General features: G+C 38.0%; 1 protein-coding gene across 1 annotated transcript in view; it reads left to right on the top strand.

Annotated features, from left to right (window-relative positions):
- LOC135224006 (protein-serine O-palmitoleoyltransferase porcupine-like) overlaps positions 1–18,453 on the top strand; it is a 388,932-nt gene that overhangs the window by 44,385 nt on the left and 326,094 nt on the right. Inside the window, exons 4-5 of the mRNA XM_064262931.1 lie at positions 8,803–9,028; positions 10,445–10,551. Of these exons, the coding sequence (XP_064119001.1) occupies positions 8,803–9,028; positions 10,445–10,551 (333 nt within the window). The remainder of the gene's footprint in view (positions 1–8,802; positions 9,029–10,444; positions 10,552–18,453) is intronic.

Here is an 18,453-nt window from a genome sequence, read left to right as displayed (position 1 = left end):
CAACTCATGCTGCTTCCATTGTTTATTAATATGGAATTTTTATTATAAAATTAATATTAATAATACTTATCTGTATAATTTATTTAGTCCCATCCATCCTACCCCACGATCTGCCTATCACATCTGATTTTCAAGGGAAGGTTTTGCAACTGTCAATGGCAGTGTTGCCAACTGGTGGACAGAATAGGAGGTAACAGGGTTGTCAATGTGGTAAATTTTGGTGCGGTACTTGGGGATTTAGGGCTAGATAAATTACTCAGGTAAGTATTATTAATATCAATTTTATAATAAAAATTCCATTTTTTATCAATTTCATCGTACAATGCACTTTTTTGTGATCAAACTATTAAAAAATCCAGTAATAAAAATTTGCTTCACACTACCTCAAGGATGTAGAGACTGTTTGAAGATTGTAACACTTTAGGAATTTTATCTGTGGCTGACATGATGTTGGAGAGAAGCATAGGGAACTCCATGGCCCTCTGCTATCCCATTGCCTTAACATAAGGTTGTGAGTCTATGGGAAGCCTGGGAGTACAGTGTTCCCCCCGTTCGCGTTCTCCGGATTCGGGGACTCACTGATTCGCAGATTTCTCTCTGGACCCTATCTACCCACTATTTGCGGGGGATTCGCCTATTCGCAGGATTTTCCGGCGAAAATCACCACCAATTAGTGTATTTTGATGTTATTTTCATGACTAAATGCATTTTTATGGTACAAAAATGATTTAATAATTTTCAAATATTAATACTGATTAATTTTCAAATATTAATACTGATTAACCCTCTTACGCCGGAGCGGTAAATAAAAAATTGTCTCCCGTGTGCCGGAGGGGTTTCGGAGTGAGCGCGGAAGCGGAAAAAATATTTTTTTCAAAAAATCACAGGGCGCTTAGTTTTCAAGATTAAGAGTTCATTTTTGGCTTCTTTTTTTTTCATTGCCTGAAGTTTAGTATGCAACCTTCAGAAATGAAAAAAATTATCATTATCATATATAAATAATGCGATATATGATAGTGCAAAAACTAAATTTCATATATAATTGTATTCAAATCGCGCTGTGCGCAAAACGGTTAAAGGTAACAAGTTACTTTTTTTTCGTTGTAATGTACACTAAATTGCGATAATTTTGGTATATAAGACATTGTAAAACGATAAAAGCAACACAGAGAAAATATTATCACAAAATAATGCATGAATTTGTAAGGCGCGGACGTAAACAAATATTTTTTTCAAAAATTCACCATAAATTTAAATATTGTCCTAGAGACTTCAAATTTCTTTCAAAATGAAGAAAAATGATTGAATATTACTATACTGTAAGAGTATTAGTTTACAATTGCAGTTTTCGACCATATCTGACAAGTTAAAGTTGTCCGAATGTCGAATTTTTTTATATATATATTTTTTATATGCAATTATTTCGGAAATAAGAAAAGCTACAACCTTCAAATATTTTTAGTTTTATTCTACATGAAATTGCGCACATTTTCATATATAAAATTCTATGAAAATGCCTAATATGAAACGGAGCAAATATTCCGAGAATGGGACGTACGTATTTCGGAGATTTGTGGCGGAGAATCCGCGCGTGGAGGGAAGGAAAGATTTTTTTTTAAAATTCACCATAAATCTAAATATTTTGCTAGAGACTTCGAGTTTGTTTCAAAATGAAGATAAATGACTGAATATTACTAGACTGTAAGAGTTTTAGCTTACAATTGCGTTTTTCGACCATTTCGGTAGAGTCAAAGTTGACCGAACGTGGTTTTTTTTCTATTTATCGTGATTTATATGCAGATATTTCAAAAATGAGAAAAACTACAACCTTCAAATATTTTTTGTTGTATTCTACATGAAATTGCGCACATTTTCATGTATAAAACTTTATGTAACGGCTAATTTAAAATGGTGCAAACATTACCACAATCGCACGTATGATTTTTTCGGAAGAGTTACCGCGCGGACGTAAAGAAAATGTTTTTTTTTTTCATAAATTCACCATAAATCGAAATATTGTGCTAGAGACTTCCAATTTGTTGCAAAATGAAGGTAAATGCTTGAATATTACTAGAATATAAGAGTTTCAGCTTACAATTGCGTTTTTCGACCATTTCGGTAGAGTCAAAGTTGACCGAAGGTTGAAATTTTGGCAATTATCGTTAATTATATGAAAATATCTCAAAACTGATAAAAGCTACAACCATGGGTTGTTTTTAGTTGTATTAAGCATGAAATTTCGCACATTTCCATATATAAAACTTTATATAACGGCTAATTTTAAAATGGTGCAAACATTACCACAATCGCATGTATGATTTTTTTCGGAAGAGTTACCGCGCGGACGTAAGGAAAAAGTTTTTTCATAAATTCACCATAAATCGAAATATTGTGCTAGAGACTTCCAATTAGTTGCAAAATTAAGGTAAAGGATTGAATATTACTAGAATATAAGCGTTTTAGCTTACAATTACGTTTTTCGACCATTTCGGTAGAGTCAAAGTTGACCGAAGGTTGAAATTTTGGCAATTATCGTTATTTATATGAAAATATCTCAAAACTGATAAAAGCTACAATCATGAGTATTTTATTGTATTCTACATAAAAATGCGCACATTTTCATGTCAAAGTGACAAAATAATTTCCGAGATGTGTCACAGATACTTTTTAGTGCGGCAAGAAAGAAATTCGCGCTTGCGCGCCTGCGTAACGATTGTAAGCAAAACAACACCTTGATCCGTGAACTCCCAGCATCCCCCAAGGTGCGTGATTCAAAAGTTTTAGGCTGGTAGGCCTATAAGTATTTTTCCGCAAATTTAAAAAAAAACTTTTGTAAGTCTACGTAAAATACGTCCAGTCGGCATACGGGAGATAAAAAATGTCGACGTAAAATACGTCCAGTCGGCGTAAGAGGGTTAATACTGTATTAGTAAGTTTAAGAAGATTAAATGATACCACATAGTAAAAATAATAATTTCTCTCTCTCTCTCTCTCTCTCTCTCTCTCTCTCTCTCTCTCTCTCTCTCTCTCCTACAGAGATGGATGGTTTTTTGTATGATAAATAATTGATTTCATATTTTCAAATAGTAATATTAATGTATACAGCAATAACATAAATTCATTAAAGAAAATACTAAAGTGAATTAGTAAGATTTTAGTTTATAAATGAAAAATTATGTAAGAATGAAGGAAATCCTAGTCTTCTCTCTCAAACTCCAGGTACTAAAACTGTCAAACATTTCAAGTAATGGGACGGAGGGGGAGCAGCAGTTGTGTTGTTGCCACCGAATGTTCATGAAATTTCTCTCTCTCTCTCTCTCTCTCTCTCTCTCTTCTCTCTCTCTCTCATTTACTGAGACTCGAGAATTTTTATAGTACATGTACTATTTGTTTTTAATACTTTGAAGTAATAATAATAATAATAATAATTTACAAAATTCATATTATGTGATAGTATTTTAAAGAAATACAATAATCTATCCATTTCACTCTTAATTAAGGGTAACTCTCCTCTCTCTCCTCTCTCCTCTCTCTCTCTCTCTCTCTCTCTCTCTCTCTCTCTCTCTCTCTCTCTTTGCCACACAGGATATGTATGTCATAGTGGTAACTCCCTCCCTCTGTTTCGCTGGAAGCGATATAAGTATTTTCTGGGAGAACAGAGAGATAAACACAAACTCTCTCTCTCTTTACTGAGATGACAATTTTTATGGTACTAGTATGTAAAATGTTTATTGATATTTTCTGTTAATAATAATAATAATAATAATAATAATAATAATAATAATAATAATAAAACTGTAATTACAAAATTCGTATGTGGTAGTATTTTAAAGAGATAAAAATTACCTTTCCATTTCACTTATGTAAGGATAACTCCTCTCTTACTGTGATAAGAAAATTTTTATGGTAGATGCGTGTTTATTAGTATTTTCAAAAAATAATAATAATAATAATATAACTAACTTCAAATGAAAATTCTTCCCTTCGTCTTTTCTTGTATTAATTTCCCTACCTTCTCGTAACTCGTGACGCTCGGAGCTGGGAAACAGTGCCATACAATGGTCAACGAATTTAATGGTTTTTATGCAATCTCTCTCTCTCTCTCTCCCCTCCCCTCTGGGTCCTCTTCTTCCATCTACAATCTCTCTCTCTCTCCTCTCTTCTCTCTCTCTCTCTCTCTCTCTCTCTCTCACTGAGGAGATTCTTTTTATGGTACATACATGTAATAAGTTTATTATTAATATTTTCCAATAATAATACTATATGTGTAATAATAATACTATAAATGTAATTACAAAATTCATATGTGAGTATTTTAAATACAATAATCTTTCTATTTTAAAATACTGTAAGGACAACTCTCTCTCTCTCTCTCTCTCTCTCTTGGCTGCAAGTGTTAGAAGTACGTTATGTATGTACCTTTAAGGGTACTAATGTTTAGGATTAATACTTTGAAATTATATTGATACAGTCTCCAAGATTAATACATTAATATGATAATAATTTAAGGTAAATTTGACGTAGGATGTTACATAAGGTTTACATTTGGTGTTTCTGTTTCTCTCTCTCCTCTCTCTCTCTCTCTCTCTCTCTCTCTCTCTCTCTCTCTCTCTCTCAGTAAAAGAATTGATATACAGACAAACATAATTGTTCAGTCCTCTCTTTCTCCCTTCTCTGGAATAGATATGTGTATTTATGGGAGGGGAAATAAGTGTTGCCTATAGAAGTTCCTTTCAATATATTGATATCGTAAGGAGCTATTCATCTCTCTCTCTCTCTCTCTCTCTCTCTCTCTCTTATTGGCTGTTTATATATTTCTAATGGTAAAATGTTTAAGATGACTATAAATGATATTAATAATGCCAATTCAATGGTATCTTTGGTGTAGGATGATACTTTAAGTATACATTTGGTATTTGAACTTTCAAGATAGGCAGATATGGGCATTTTTAGAGGGGAGTTCTAACTATTCGCGGGTTTGTGCTATTTGCGGGGGTCCCTGGTACACATCCCCCGTGAATACAGGGGGAAGACTGTACATTGTACCTAGAGTACCCATCAGTTTTTAATGGTCTGAGTTGTGGTTTTTAATTTTGCAGTAGTAGAACCTCGACATACGAAAGTCCCAACTTACAGAAAATTTGAGTTACGAAAGCAAATACGAAGATTTTTTTGCCTCTGCATACGAAAATAATTCAGGTTACGAAAGGGTGTTACCGTAAAGTCCAGAGATTTGCCCGGACTACCGAGAACAATTTTAAAACTCATGCGCCTCTAACTCTGTAGACTCGCCACCATCCTCCAACTCTCCCATTGGTTCCTGATGCTAGTCACCGCCATTAGATCCTGCTCTCCTATTGGTCAGCATCTACCCCATCATGCTCTACGTAAAGGCGTTGTTTGGCCACTCCGTCGCACCAGCGGTATCGTACGCACACGTAATTCATTTGTTCACATATATGATTTCCTTTGTTGACGTAAATTCGTGTTAGTGATTTCCCTTTGTACTTTATCGTGTTGTGTGAGAACTTAATTAGTAACTTAATTATGTATAGTCATGGGTCCCAAGAAAGTTTCTAAAGTTCACGGAAAGAAGAGGATGCTTTCTATGGAGACAAAGATGGAGATAATCAAGAAGTATGAGGCTGGCATGCGGTTGAGTGTGATCACTAAGGTATATGGCCGAAATCCGTCGACGATAGGTACCATCCTTAAGCAGAAGGAAGCCATCAAAGCAGCTACACCTTCGAAGGGCGTGACTATTTTGTCCAACAAGAGGAGCCACGTGCATGATGAGATGGAGAGGCTGCTTCTTGTCTGGATAAAAGACAAAGAAATCGCTGGCGATACAATAACCGGGACGGCAATCTGCCAGAAGGCCAGCGCTATTTTTGGTGATTTGATTGCCCAGGCTGAAGACGACGGAGGAGAAGGGACATCGACGCCAACCCAAGAGTTCAAGGCTTCTCGTGGGTGGTTTGAAAAATTCCGGAAATGGACTGGCATCCATTCGGTGGTGCGGCATGGGGAGGCTGCCAGCTCGGACACGAAAGCGGCCGAAGCCTTTATTAAGACGTTCGACGAGATGACGATCAAGGAAGGCTACAGTTCTCAGCAAGTCTTCAACTGTGACAAGACTGGCCTTTTATGGAAAATAATGCCTCGTCAGACGTACATCACGGAGGAAGAGAAGAAGCTACCTGGGCATAAGCCTATGAAAGACAGGCTTACGCTTGCACTATGTTCCAACGCCAGTGGGGATTGTAAAGTCAAGCCCCTACTTGTCTATCATTTGGAGACTCCTCGAGCCTTCAAGGCCCACAAAGTGCTAAAGGAGAAGCTTCTAGTGATGTGGAGGGCTAATGCGAAAGCCTGGGTAACGAGACTTTTGTTCACGAAGTGGGTAAATCTGTGTTTCGGCCGGACAGTGAAGAAATTCTTGGAAGAGAAGCACCTCCCTCTGAAATGTCTGCTGTTGTTGGACAACAATACCCCTGCTCACCCTCCTGGCCTCGAGGAAGATATCCTAGCGGAGTATTCTTTCATCAAGGTTCTTTATCTTCCGCCTAACACCACCCCTCTCCTCCAGCCCATGGACCAGCAAGTGATATCGAACTTCAAGAAGCTGTATACGAAACATCTTTTCAAGAGATGTTTCGACATCACCGATACCACAAACCTCACCTTGCGTGAATTTTGGAAGGAGCATTTTTATATCGTCATATGCATTCGACTCATCGATCAAGCTTGGCAGGAGGTTTCGAGACAAACCTTGAATTCTCCGTGGAAGAAACTCTGGCCTGATGCCTTATCCGCCCGAGACTTCAAGGGATTTGACGTGGGCGAAGCTGATGCAGATTCAGAAACAGTTGACGATCCTGAAAATGTTTCGCAACCAGATCTTGACGAGATCGTTGCTCTTGGCAAGTCCATGGGGCTGGTCGTGGACGAGGACGACATCAGTGACCTTCTTGAGGAGCACCAAGAGGAGCTTACGATGGATGACCTGAAGGAGTTGGAGGCCATGCAACATAACGTTGTTCAAGAAGAGTTCTCCAGCAGCGGCGAGGAGGAGGAGGAGGACCCTATGACAACGGTAGAAATTAAGGATGCTATAGCTGCCTTTCATAAAGTGCAATCATATGTAGAAAAGAGACGCCCTGAAAAGGCTTACACAGGTCGTATGCTCTCGCAGTTCCATGATGTTTGCCTGAGGCCTTTAGTAGGAGTAAGCAAACAGGAAGATCCAAGTGATACGAAAAAACAGAAAGTCGAAAGTGGTGAAGAAATTGAAATTTTGTAAATTTTGTAAAAAATGTAAAGTATAAAAAAGTAAAAAAATGTAAAAATAAAAAGAAAAAAAAAGAAATTTAATTTCAAGTTTTTTGTAAAGTTAAGTGTTAATGTTTTCTGTCATTTGTTAATGTGTTTTGTAAAGTTTAGTGTTAATGTTTTCTGCCATTTTTTAATGTGTTTCATAAAGTTAAGTATTCATGTTTTCTGCCATTTGTCCTCCTCCTCTGTCGCCACTTTCGGACAAAACCTCACTCGAAAGGTAAGGTTCCACATTTTACTACATATGTATGTACGTACAGTATTTCTTGTACCATGTACACTAATACACTTTATTTACAGGTATGTAGTACATATTAGTACTAGTATATGTAGTTTAAGTTAGTTATTGAATGGTCCAAATTGTATTTCATTGTTTATTGGTCAATTTAGCTTTATTATAAAATTTACTGGGGTGTTTTTGTAGGGCTTGGAACGAATTAAGCAATTTACATGTAAAATGTGGTTCAAAATACGAAAAAAATCAGGTTACGAAGGCCGGTTCGGAACGGATTAATTTCGTATCCTGAGGCACTACTGTATATAGGTGACAACATTGTTCCTTTTATTCTGGTCTACACCAAGGGGAGGGCACATTTTTTTAACTTTGTCAGCATACTGTGTACTTCCTCCGCTACAAAGTTCATACTAATGTAGATGTAACTCTTGGCTATGCTGCCATGCTCACTACAAGTTAAAATGCTAGCATCTTTCTAGTTCAAAGTAAATACGTACTTAATGTTTTGGAGTAGCAGATGTCCATGTATCCTACCTCCTAACAATGTGGAATCTGCTATGTAAATTCTTGGCAAATTCCTTATCATAAAAATTAAATTTTTATGATAAAATAAAGTCTTACAGGCAGTCCCCGGGTTACGTCAGGTACGGATTACATCATTCCAGGCTTACGGAGCTTGCTTCGTGGCACTGTTGACCACAATTTTCAGTGCCATAAGTGGATTTACAGCACCTTTACCTGCTTTACGGTGCTGTAACCTGGACTTACAGCACTGTAACAGCACTGTAAATGCTGTTTATTCTCATTAGAATTATGAGGATTTGGGTAACTTAAGGCAATTTTTGGCTTACAGTGCCCTGCTGGGAATGGAACCTCCTTAACCTGGGGACTGCCTGCATACACTATATGTACTTATCAAGTAATTACATAATTGGAGGCCACCCTCCTCCCCTTGCATGGACATTAGAGCGTGAAATTAATTGAGCTCTCTGCTTAGTTACTCCTCTCAGTCCCTGGAATGTGTGTGGTCTTGACACTACACACAAACAACAGAAGCACCAATGAGCTAATTTTGAATTTTAAGCTGCTGTGGTTAGGAACCAATAGCTATGTAATTAATTAGTGATTATATATAAAACTTTATTTTATTACAAAACTATCATGTTAAATTTAGAGTTATAGGTACCCCACAATCTACATGTAATAAAAATAATTCTTTTTGTTCACAACAGTGAATTGTGGTGGGCAGATCCTGTGGAATGGCACAGCATACGAGGAGCACAAATGATTATATTGATGAAGATAGTATCTATTGGTTTTGACCTGGATGCATCAGTTCTTTCATCTCATCCAAGTCTAGTTGAAATGGCAGGTTATATCATGAATCCTGGCACCGTTATTTTTGGACCATGGATATCTCTAGATTCTTACAGGAAGGTGTTGCAGCCTTTATCAATTGTAAGTATTAATAAGTTTTTAATGCTGTACTTTTAGTTTAGTACTTTGATGTAATGAGTGCATATCCATTACCTGTAGGCATTACTAAAGGGTGTTTGCAGCATCCATTTGGCCCTTAGCTGCATCCACTTTTTAGCATTTTATGTTACCTCTATTCAAACTTTCTTTCTTCCAGCTTGCTGTCCAACGACTTTAGCTCCCTCTTTTCACTGTATATTAAGTGCTGAATGGCTGAAAGTGCCTCAGTGCTAGGTTTATAGCTAAATTTTCATAAATCAGATCATTACATATTGAAAGAACATACGATTTGGTAAACCACTCTGGTACTCTCAGATACATCTGCTTTGTTAACTGTTCTTTAGAGACTATAATATGGATGTACATATATGTGGTATATAGTATCTAGTACTTTAATGTATCCATATTTTATAAACTGGAGGCTGCATTAGGAAGCTGCACAGTTCATCACATTGTTTCTGTATTCAGATTTTGACTTTGTGTTTTAATATCATACATCTGTTCCATGGTCACAGAAATTTGATCCCAAGTTGATTACCTGTCTTGATGTTATCTGTGTTGATGCTTTTTACAAAGAACGCTTGTCAGTTTAAGCATGAGTAGCAATGGCAGCAGTGAATAGTAAAATCTGTATTTTAAAATTATTCTTATGTTTTATGAAGTCTATGCAGTGTTCTGAATGGTAACTAAATAGGCGTTTATGAAAGTTTGGGCAGTAAACCTTCAGTTTCATTATACTTGTGGTTAACAACAGGTCTTCTGAAAATCTGTTGTCCTGACCAGGTTTGGATACTAGGCTAGCTGTCAGTTTTACTGATTTTTTGGTCTATTGAGGTGATTGTTTCATGAGATTCTTGATCTCATTGCTTTTCCCAGGAATGCTGATCAGTGATTTTACAGTCTAATTTCTTAGTTGTTGAAGTGTCATTTTGTATTTAGCTAATATCATTATGTATTAAACTGATTAGTTTCACTTTTTACTAAATTAATTAGTTAGGTAATTATGCATTTTAAATCGTTGAAGTTTCTAAGAATTACATATTAATCTGCAATTAAATTTCTAAAAAAGATTTAATTCTATTTAAAAATATACCTTAAAGATAATGTATGAAATTTTCATTCATTGATTTCACCTTTGATAAATTATTTGATAATCAAGATCTCTGTGCTTTCTCTTCAGTTTTGGAAGGTGGTAAAAAATCAGTAAAAAATCTCTAAAATTGATTATTCACTCTCTGTTATTTGCCATTTAGGTCCTGTTTTATATCTAATTTTCAAATTCAATGCAAATATGCCATGGTGTACTTGGTATTGCAGAGCAGTCTCCTAATACAGTACTGAATTAATGTGTATAGATACACATGCAAATAAATGCTTTTCATTCTATTTAATTTTCAGAACTTGATGCTGATTGCAAATATTGTTAGTAAACTTGTGGCCAGTGCAATTTATCTCCTTTTCTCCACTTGCTTTGTCTCATGGCTGGTTCCTGATAACCTATCCAGGTATGGTGTCAAGAAGAGTTTTGTGTTCCAAAGACATACGTACTTCTACTTAGACTGTTTCCTCAATTATCAGAGCTGATTCACCTGAGGTTTCTTCAGCTAATGGAATAATGAATAATGAACAGTAGACAACCTAGGGTGGTGATGAAGGCAACATTCATGATATTCAGTAGTTTCATTTAGGTATATAGAATGTAAAAAAGTTAACCATTTAGTGCATTGATATGACAATGCAAAAAAATTAATCTTGTCAAAAAATAAAGATTCTCTAAATAATTACATAGTACAGTACTGTAATCCATAATGCTTTCAAAACATGAACTTACAGTGCAGAAGTTTATTGCTCACTTTGATTCTCCGTTCATCTCCATTCATGTAGTACTTTATTACTCATTTACTGCATCATTTATCTTGTTCTACATAGTACACTGAATAGTAATGGATGACTGTACTATGTGGGAGTATGTAGTAATCAGAAAAGAATACTAAAAATAGCTCAGATTTAGAATGGTTACTTTACAGAATGTAGTTGACTCCTTTTAATTTTAGATACATACCTCTTTTCATTCTTTCTCTTGATTTAAAGTTTCTGTATATCTTATCTTTAAAATATTTAGTGGAAAGTGTGTTTATGTATTGTCAATGATTGACAGCATTAAACAGGGAGTAGAACTTTGGACATATGCTGCTGCTTGCTTGTAATTTATGTACCCAGTAATACTTCTGTTACATATATCTTCTGAAACCAAAAGGAAGAGTGCATGGAAACCATAGGAGTTTATTAAATACAAATAACCAGATTGCTAGTACAGTGCCCCCCTTTTTATGCATGAATAGATTCCAGAACGTACCTCAGAAATGCAAAATCCGCAGAAATGCAAAACCTGCAGAATGCAAAATCCACAGAAATGCAAAACCTGCGGAATGCAAAATCCACAAAAATGCAAAATCCCCTCTAAAAATGCTTATAGCTAGCTAATAACTGTCAAATACCTTGTAACCCTGAACTAAAATTCTTATAACTGCCCATTTTAATATTTCACTGCAGTGACGAACCGGCCAAATAAGGGATTTTGACGTAGGAAAAATCTATTTCTGGGTGATTGGCTCGTGTCGCCCTATGAAATATCCTTAAGTTCATTATTTCTAGGTAAAATTATCCTAAAATTACCAGAGAAAAAATAAAATCAAGAAAATGTCAGTTAAACGGACTCGCTCACTCTATAAAAGAAGTGTCGGTATGGAAATAGGGGCGAGTGGGATCACTACCACGAGTCATTTACCATTTAGACCTTCCATCATAAAATCCCCCACCTGAGAGAGCTGATACTAAAGGGTGATGCGTCCGCTACTACTACTACTACTGACGCCAAGCGGAGAGCAGCGCCTCTAGCGGTCATCCTTAATAGATGAACATCTTGTCCTGCAGGGTGGGAAAAAAAAGGAACAGGGTGGGTTTCATAGGGCGACACGAGCCAATCACCCAGAAATAGATTTTTCCTACGTCAAAATCCCCTTTCTGGGCTCAGCTCGTGTCGGCCTATGAAATAGTACCAGAGAAACAGACAAGATGGAATAAAAGGACAAATGAAACCAAATAGTAAAAAGATTGATATAATATAAGTGAATCAAGACTCATTACAGCATACTAACAAAAAGTACTTAAAACTAGCTTATACTAAAAAATGGTAGGTTAATTATACCATATTAACATAAAGTACTTAAAATTAGCTTATACTAGAAATTGGTAGCACATAATAGTATAATGGTAATTAGAACAATATATAATGATTCACTAAATTAAGTATTATTTACAAAATATACAAACTCATTGTGTTCTACCCTAGCATAAAAATAAGGGTAGAAACACTGAAGCACATTATATGCACACAATGTGGATGTCCCTAGCAAAAAAATAAGGGGCAGTCCACCAATAAGATCCTAGCGGCTAAGGCTAGAGTATCACGAAGAGCATAGCAGTAGGGTGAGGCATGTTGGACGAGGTAGGTAGAAAGGAGACCTGGATCTATACTACAACTACTGTGCAGCATCAGGAGAAACTATGTTTCCCGCTGCTACTGCTGAAAATTTTAAAGATTCCAAGGACTTCAGGTAATGACGTTTAAAGACTGTCGGTGATTTCCATCCAGTATACTTTTTAAGATCCTCAAAATTCATATGTTGGAAATAATTAATTGAAGTGGCTACTCCTCTGATATCATGTGCTTTTGGAAATGATTCAGGGTTGGCTTGTTTAATGAAGTAAAGGATCTGTTGCCTGATTCCTTTCACTGATAAAGTGCCACCTTTTTCTCTCATAAAGAGAGGACCTGAGGATCTAGAGGATGTACGAGATAGAAAGGCTCTTAAAGTTGATACTGGGCAAAGAGAAGGATCTTGCGGAAGTGGGATGACTTTCCAAGGGGCCCACCTTGCAAGGGGATCCTCGTTTTTAGCTAAAAAGCTGCGATCCGGAGAAAGTAGAACTTCTCCTGAGGGGAGAAATTCTACATGACCCGCATCTCTGGATAGAGCCGACAGTTCTGAAATTCTGGCTCCTGAAGCCAGGCTTAACAAAAATAACGTCTTTCTAAGTAGCATTATGAGTGTGCAAGACGAGTTGTCAGTATCTGAGGCTAGTTTGAGGACATCATTTAAGAACCATGAAACTGAAGTAGGCCTTTGAGAAGGTCTAAGTCTAGCACAGGCTTGGGGAATAGACGTAAAGTAAGATTCTGTTAAGTCTATTTGGAAACCCAACTGAAAGATTTTCTTCAAAGCCGATTTATTAGTAGTAATGGTGCTAGCTGCTAAGCCTTTTTCAAACAAGGATCTGAAAAAGGATATAGCTAAATTAACTGTCATGGTTGTAGTGTTTGTTTCTTTCAGGAAGGATGCTAACTTTTTAACAGCTGAGTCATATTGTCTAATAGTTGACTCTCTTTTATCTGATTCCAGAAAGAGGATGTTTTGTGGATCAATGTTAGCATCTTTTTTAGCCGCAAACTTCATGAAGTCCATAAAGTTAGGGTCTGAAGAATTCCTGAGGAAGCGAACACAGTCCTCATTTGTACTGATTGCGACAGCTTGGGATTGGGAATCCGTTGAGGTCGGAGACCCAATTCCAGAAGCAGAGGATACCAGTTGCTTTTTGGCCAATCTGGAGCAATCAGAGCTACTAGTCCCTTGAAAGTCCTCAGCTTGCTCAGAACTTTCAAAAGAAGATTCACTGGAGGAAATACATAGATTTTCTTCCATTGATTCCAGTCCAACGACAGGGCGTCCGTGGCATAAGCCAGAGGGTCCAGGTTGGGGGCCACATAGCAAGGGAGCTTGTGGTTCGCTTGTGAGGCGAAGAGATCTACTTGGAGACCTGGGACTCTCTGTCATATCCACTCGAATGACCTGTCGTCTAGGGACCATTCTGACTCCAGAGGGACTGACCGGGACAGTGCGTCCGCTATCACATTTCTTACCCCTGCCAAGTGGGTGGCAGATAGATGCCATTTGTGCTTGTCTGCTAGAGCAAAGATGGCTATCATGACATGATTCACATGTTTGGATTTGGACCCTCCTCTGTTGATGCAATGTACTACCACTTCACTGTCCAAAACTAGTCTTAGATGAGACTTCTTTGGGGGAAGGAGTCTCTTCAGGGTAAGAAATACTGCCATTGCTTCCAGGACGTTTATGTGGAGCTGGCGGAATTGAATGGACCAAGTCCCCTGAACTTGCTTGAATTGAGAATATCCTCCCCAACCGGACAGGGAGGCATCCGTGTGAATGGTTAACACCGGAAGGGGATATTGAAGGGGTACCAAAATTTGGCAAGATTCTTCACTTTTGTCCATGGACGGAGCTGGTTGCGAAGGATCTGTGGAATCACTGACAACTTGTCCCGAGATTTGGCGTTTGCTCTTGACCGCCAAACTCTATTTATATCTTTCAGTCTTGCTTTCAGAAGGATGTCCGTCACTGAGGCAAACTGAAGGGAACCTAGGATTCTTTCCTGGTTTCTCCTTGAAGCTTGTTTGCTTTTGAGAAATTGCCTCACAGACTTGGCTATTTCTTTCCTTTTGACCACCGGAATTGACAGATTGTGGGAGGATAAATCCCATTGGATTCCTAACCACTGAAAACGAGACTCCGAGTGATTCTGGATTTTGTTTTGTTTATCTGGAACCCCAGATGTTCCAGAAATTGCACTACCTTCTTCGTGGCTTTGAGGCATTCCTCGACAGTTGGTGCCCAGATTAACCAATCGTCGAGGTACGCTACTACCATTATCCCTTGTGTTCTCAATTGTTGAACTACCACTTCTGCTATTTTCGTGAATACCCTGGGGGCTACATTCAGACTGAAGGGCATCACTTTGAAAGAGAAAGTCTGATTTCCTAGTTTGAAGCCTAGGAATGGACGGAAGTGTCTGGCTATAGGGATATGATAGTATGCGTCTGTAAGATCGATAGAGGTGGTGACGGCCCCACGGGGAAGTAAGGTCCGTACTTGCGAGATGGTCAGCATTTTGAACTTGTCGCAACAAATGAAAGAGTTTAGCTTTGACAAGTCTAAGATTACCCTTCTTTTTGTTGAGCCTTTCTTTGGCACGCTGAACAAGCGACCTTGAAATTTTAGATGTTTGGCTCTCGCAATAGCTCCTTTCTGAAGGAGTTCCTCCGCATAATCTGTCAACTCCTTTGATGGTATCTGATAGAATGATCTGTTTGGAGGAGGATCTTTGATCCAACTCCAACCCAGATGGACCTTTAACCGAAGGGGCTCCCGGCTTCAGCGGGGGTTCCGTCCGTTAAGGTAGGGGAAGGGTTGGGAATGGGGGAAAGGGGGGAATCACGGCGTGAACACGGCGGGCGAGAGAGAGAGGGGGGTGGCCTACCCCCCCGTCCCTACTACTACCCGTCGGGTAACCCGGTACCCGAGACAAGTGGTCACCCTAGCCCCCAGCTGGTACGGAACTCCTCTGGCCCCCTCGGAGGGAGAGGGAGGTAGGCTACGGTGGTTGTCATGACAACCAAGGAGATCCACCAGACCCCTCCCTACCACATGGAAGGGAGGGAAGGGGGAGGGTAAGGCGCCTAATGGGACACGTGATCGTAGGTGGCCTAGGACGCGATAGCAACACAACCACAGGGGGCCACGTGAACCAAACTGTACCAACACATGGCACAAGGCACCTAGGCTAGCCTAACACCCTAAATAACACTGATAAATAAATAAATACATCGTAAAAAGATAGAAGAGACACTTGAGTAAAAGAGAAAGAAGCCCAGGAGGAGGCGAACTGATGCGAAGAACAGTCGACTACTCGGAGCCAGCAGTAGCCGATGAAGAGCAAGAGCTGGGATGCTGGGCCAGAAAAACACAGTATAGCCCTAAATACCAAACTAAGAGATAAAAGGTAAAAGGGATGGGCTGTGTCCTAACTCTAAAATACGATGTAATAAGACGATGAACGTAAAATAGAGCCCATAAGCATAAGATGTCCCAGTATGGAAGACCGGGAAATCTTAACAACACGAGGCGGCTCATGGCCGCCACGAGTCAACCGGGTGACAGTATATGACCTAAAAAACGGAAAATACTGGTCCCTGGAAGACTGGAATACAAAAATTATTACTTATGAGGCACTTAACTTAGCCGAAGCGATTGCAGCACGTTCCATCGTTGAAAAGGATAAATCCCAAGAGCGAAAACAACACGAGTCAAAAAAGAGGCAACTAGCGTTGTCGAGCTAATAATTAAGGATGACCGCTAGAGGCGCTGCTCTCCGCTTGGCGTCAGTAGTAGTAGTAGTAGCGGGCGCATCACCCTTTAGTATCAGCTCTCTCAGGTGGGGGATTTTATGATGGAAGGTCTAAATGGTAAATGACTCGTGGTAGTGATCCCACTCGCCCCTATTTCCATACCGACACTTCTTTTATAGAGTGAGCGAGTCAGTTTAACTGACATTTTCTTGATTTTATTTTTTCTCTGGTAATTTTAGGATAATTTTACCTAGAAATAATGAACTTAAGGATATTTCATAGGCCGACACGAGCTGAGCCCAGAAATCTGGTTACTACACTTATCTAGCAAAAAATTGTTACCTCACAAAAGCCAGACACCTGAACTATCATCACAGATAAAATACGACTGATTACTCTAAAGGCAACAGTTTTTCCTTAAAAACTTATTAATCATGCAAGAAATCAGACTAAGTTCATAAAAACAAGTGTGGGGTAATCATAAATGAAATTAGATTAATTAAAGGGCATCACTCCAACAACAACTTTAAAAGTCTAAGTATTTCCCTGGTTCTAACTCACTTCAATAAATTTGAAGGAAAACAGCACAATTACCACTCTATATTTCTACCTAAAGAATATTATTACTGGTGGTCAATAAGGAAACACTGTAATAGAAATTTAAATACAAAAAGATTTATTTTTAAATTCAAAATTTCTAAGTGAAATTTACAATCTCAGGGAAATTTATTATTATTTGAAGACAACACAAAGTTTACTTAATTCTTGAATTAATCGTTAAACAAAATAAAATAAAAATGAATTTACTAAGAACATTAATTAATCAAGAATTAAATTATTTAAATAAAATTGAAACTGTTAAGCAATAATTAATATTTGAAAAGAAATCTAAGTATAAATGCAAATCACCCGTAATTCACAAATGTTAAATTAAATCAAGTATGCAACACTAGATCATTAAGAAACACCTCAGTTATTCAAACAAAATGTGAATTCAAAAATACATAAACACACAATGTGGAAAAATACCAATAATGTAAAAACACTAAGAAAACATTAATCACACAGAAGATAAAATAAACACTTCAAAAGAATTAAATACAGAATTCAAAAAATTTGCAGTGTGTAAGAAATGAAATAATTTACCTAACCACTGTAGTAAATGTTTTTTAAGTGCACTTAAAACTTGTAAAAACACATTTCCTGTTACCAGTTTTTCCTTTTTGCTACAGCTTCTAAATCAGTGGTACCCAACCTGGGGGCCGTGTCCTCTAGGGGGCGTCAGCAATTTCCAAGGGAGGGGCCCCCCCCCCCCCCATTGAGCCCTTGGGAAAAATGAATAAAAAATTCTCTAGTTATATTCGTCATTCTCTTAAGGAACTAATATTCACAAGTTTATGAACAAATACAACATTATCGGCTTATAACCTTACTTTCCTATAGTTTACTACCCTAGTTAAGGTTGTTGGGCTTACAATGTTTTGTAATTATTGACCTCCCTGCCTATCCTTCGAAACCCCTTGTTTTTCTCATTTTTTTTTCAATTCTGGGAGGGAATTTTACTTGCATATGCAAGGGGGGCGTGGAAGGAAGGACCGACTCTTTGAGGGGGTGTGGTCATATAAGGTTGAGAACCACTGTTCAAAATTCACTGTACTCTTTCACAGGCACTGTTACAAAAACACGTTTACATTTTGAGAGAGAAGATGGGTTTAGCTCACCGGCTTCCAGAAATACAACTAACACAAGTTGCGTCTAATATCAGTATGACCCTCTCTTCTATGGGAACTAACTGGTCTGCGAAATTCTACCCCAAAATGGCTGAATGACTTCAAAACATTTTGGGACCGTGACACTGCTACAATCTTAATAATTCTCTTTCAAAACGAGAAAGAGAGAGAAAGTGGGATTACAACTATAAATAATCTTTATTATTACATGGTTTCAAAACATAAAATTTTGTACATGAACTTTCCTGTCAGATATATACTTAGCTTATGTCTCTGACGTCACGACAGAATTCAAAACTCGCGGCACACGCGACAGGTAGGTCAGGTGATCTACCTTACCCGCTGCTGGGTGGCGGGTGTAAGAACCAATCCCACTTTCTTGTCCGATTTTCTCTGTCGCCCGGCCTGAC

This window comes from Macrobrachium nipponense, chromosome 10 (assembly GCF_015104395.2).
Source record: "Macrobrachium nipponense isolate FS-2020 chromosome 10, ASM1510439v2, whole genome shotgun sequence".
NCBI classification, from domain to species: Eukaryota; Metazoa; Arthropoda; class Malacostraca; order Decapoda; family Palaemonidae; genus Macrobrachium; species Macrobrachium nipponense.
The sequence above is the reverse complement of the archived record's forward strand: the minus strand, read 5'-3'. Positions and strand labels throughout refer to the sequence as shown.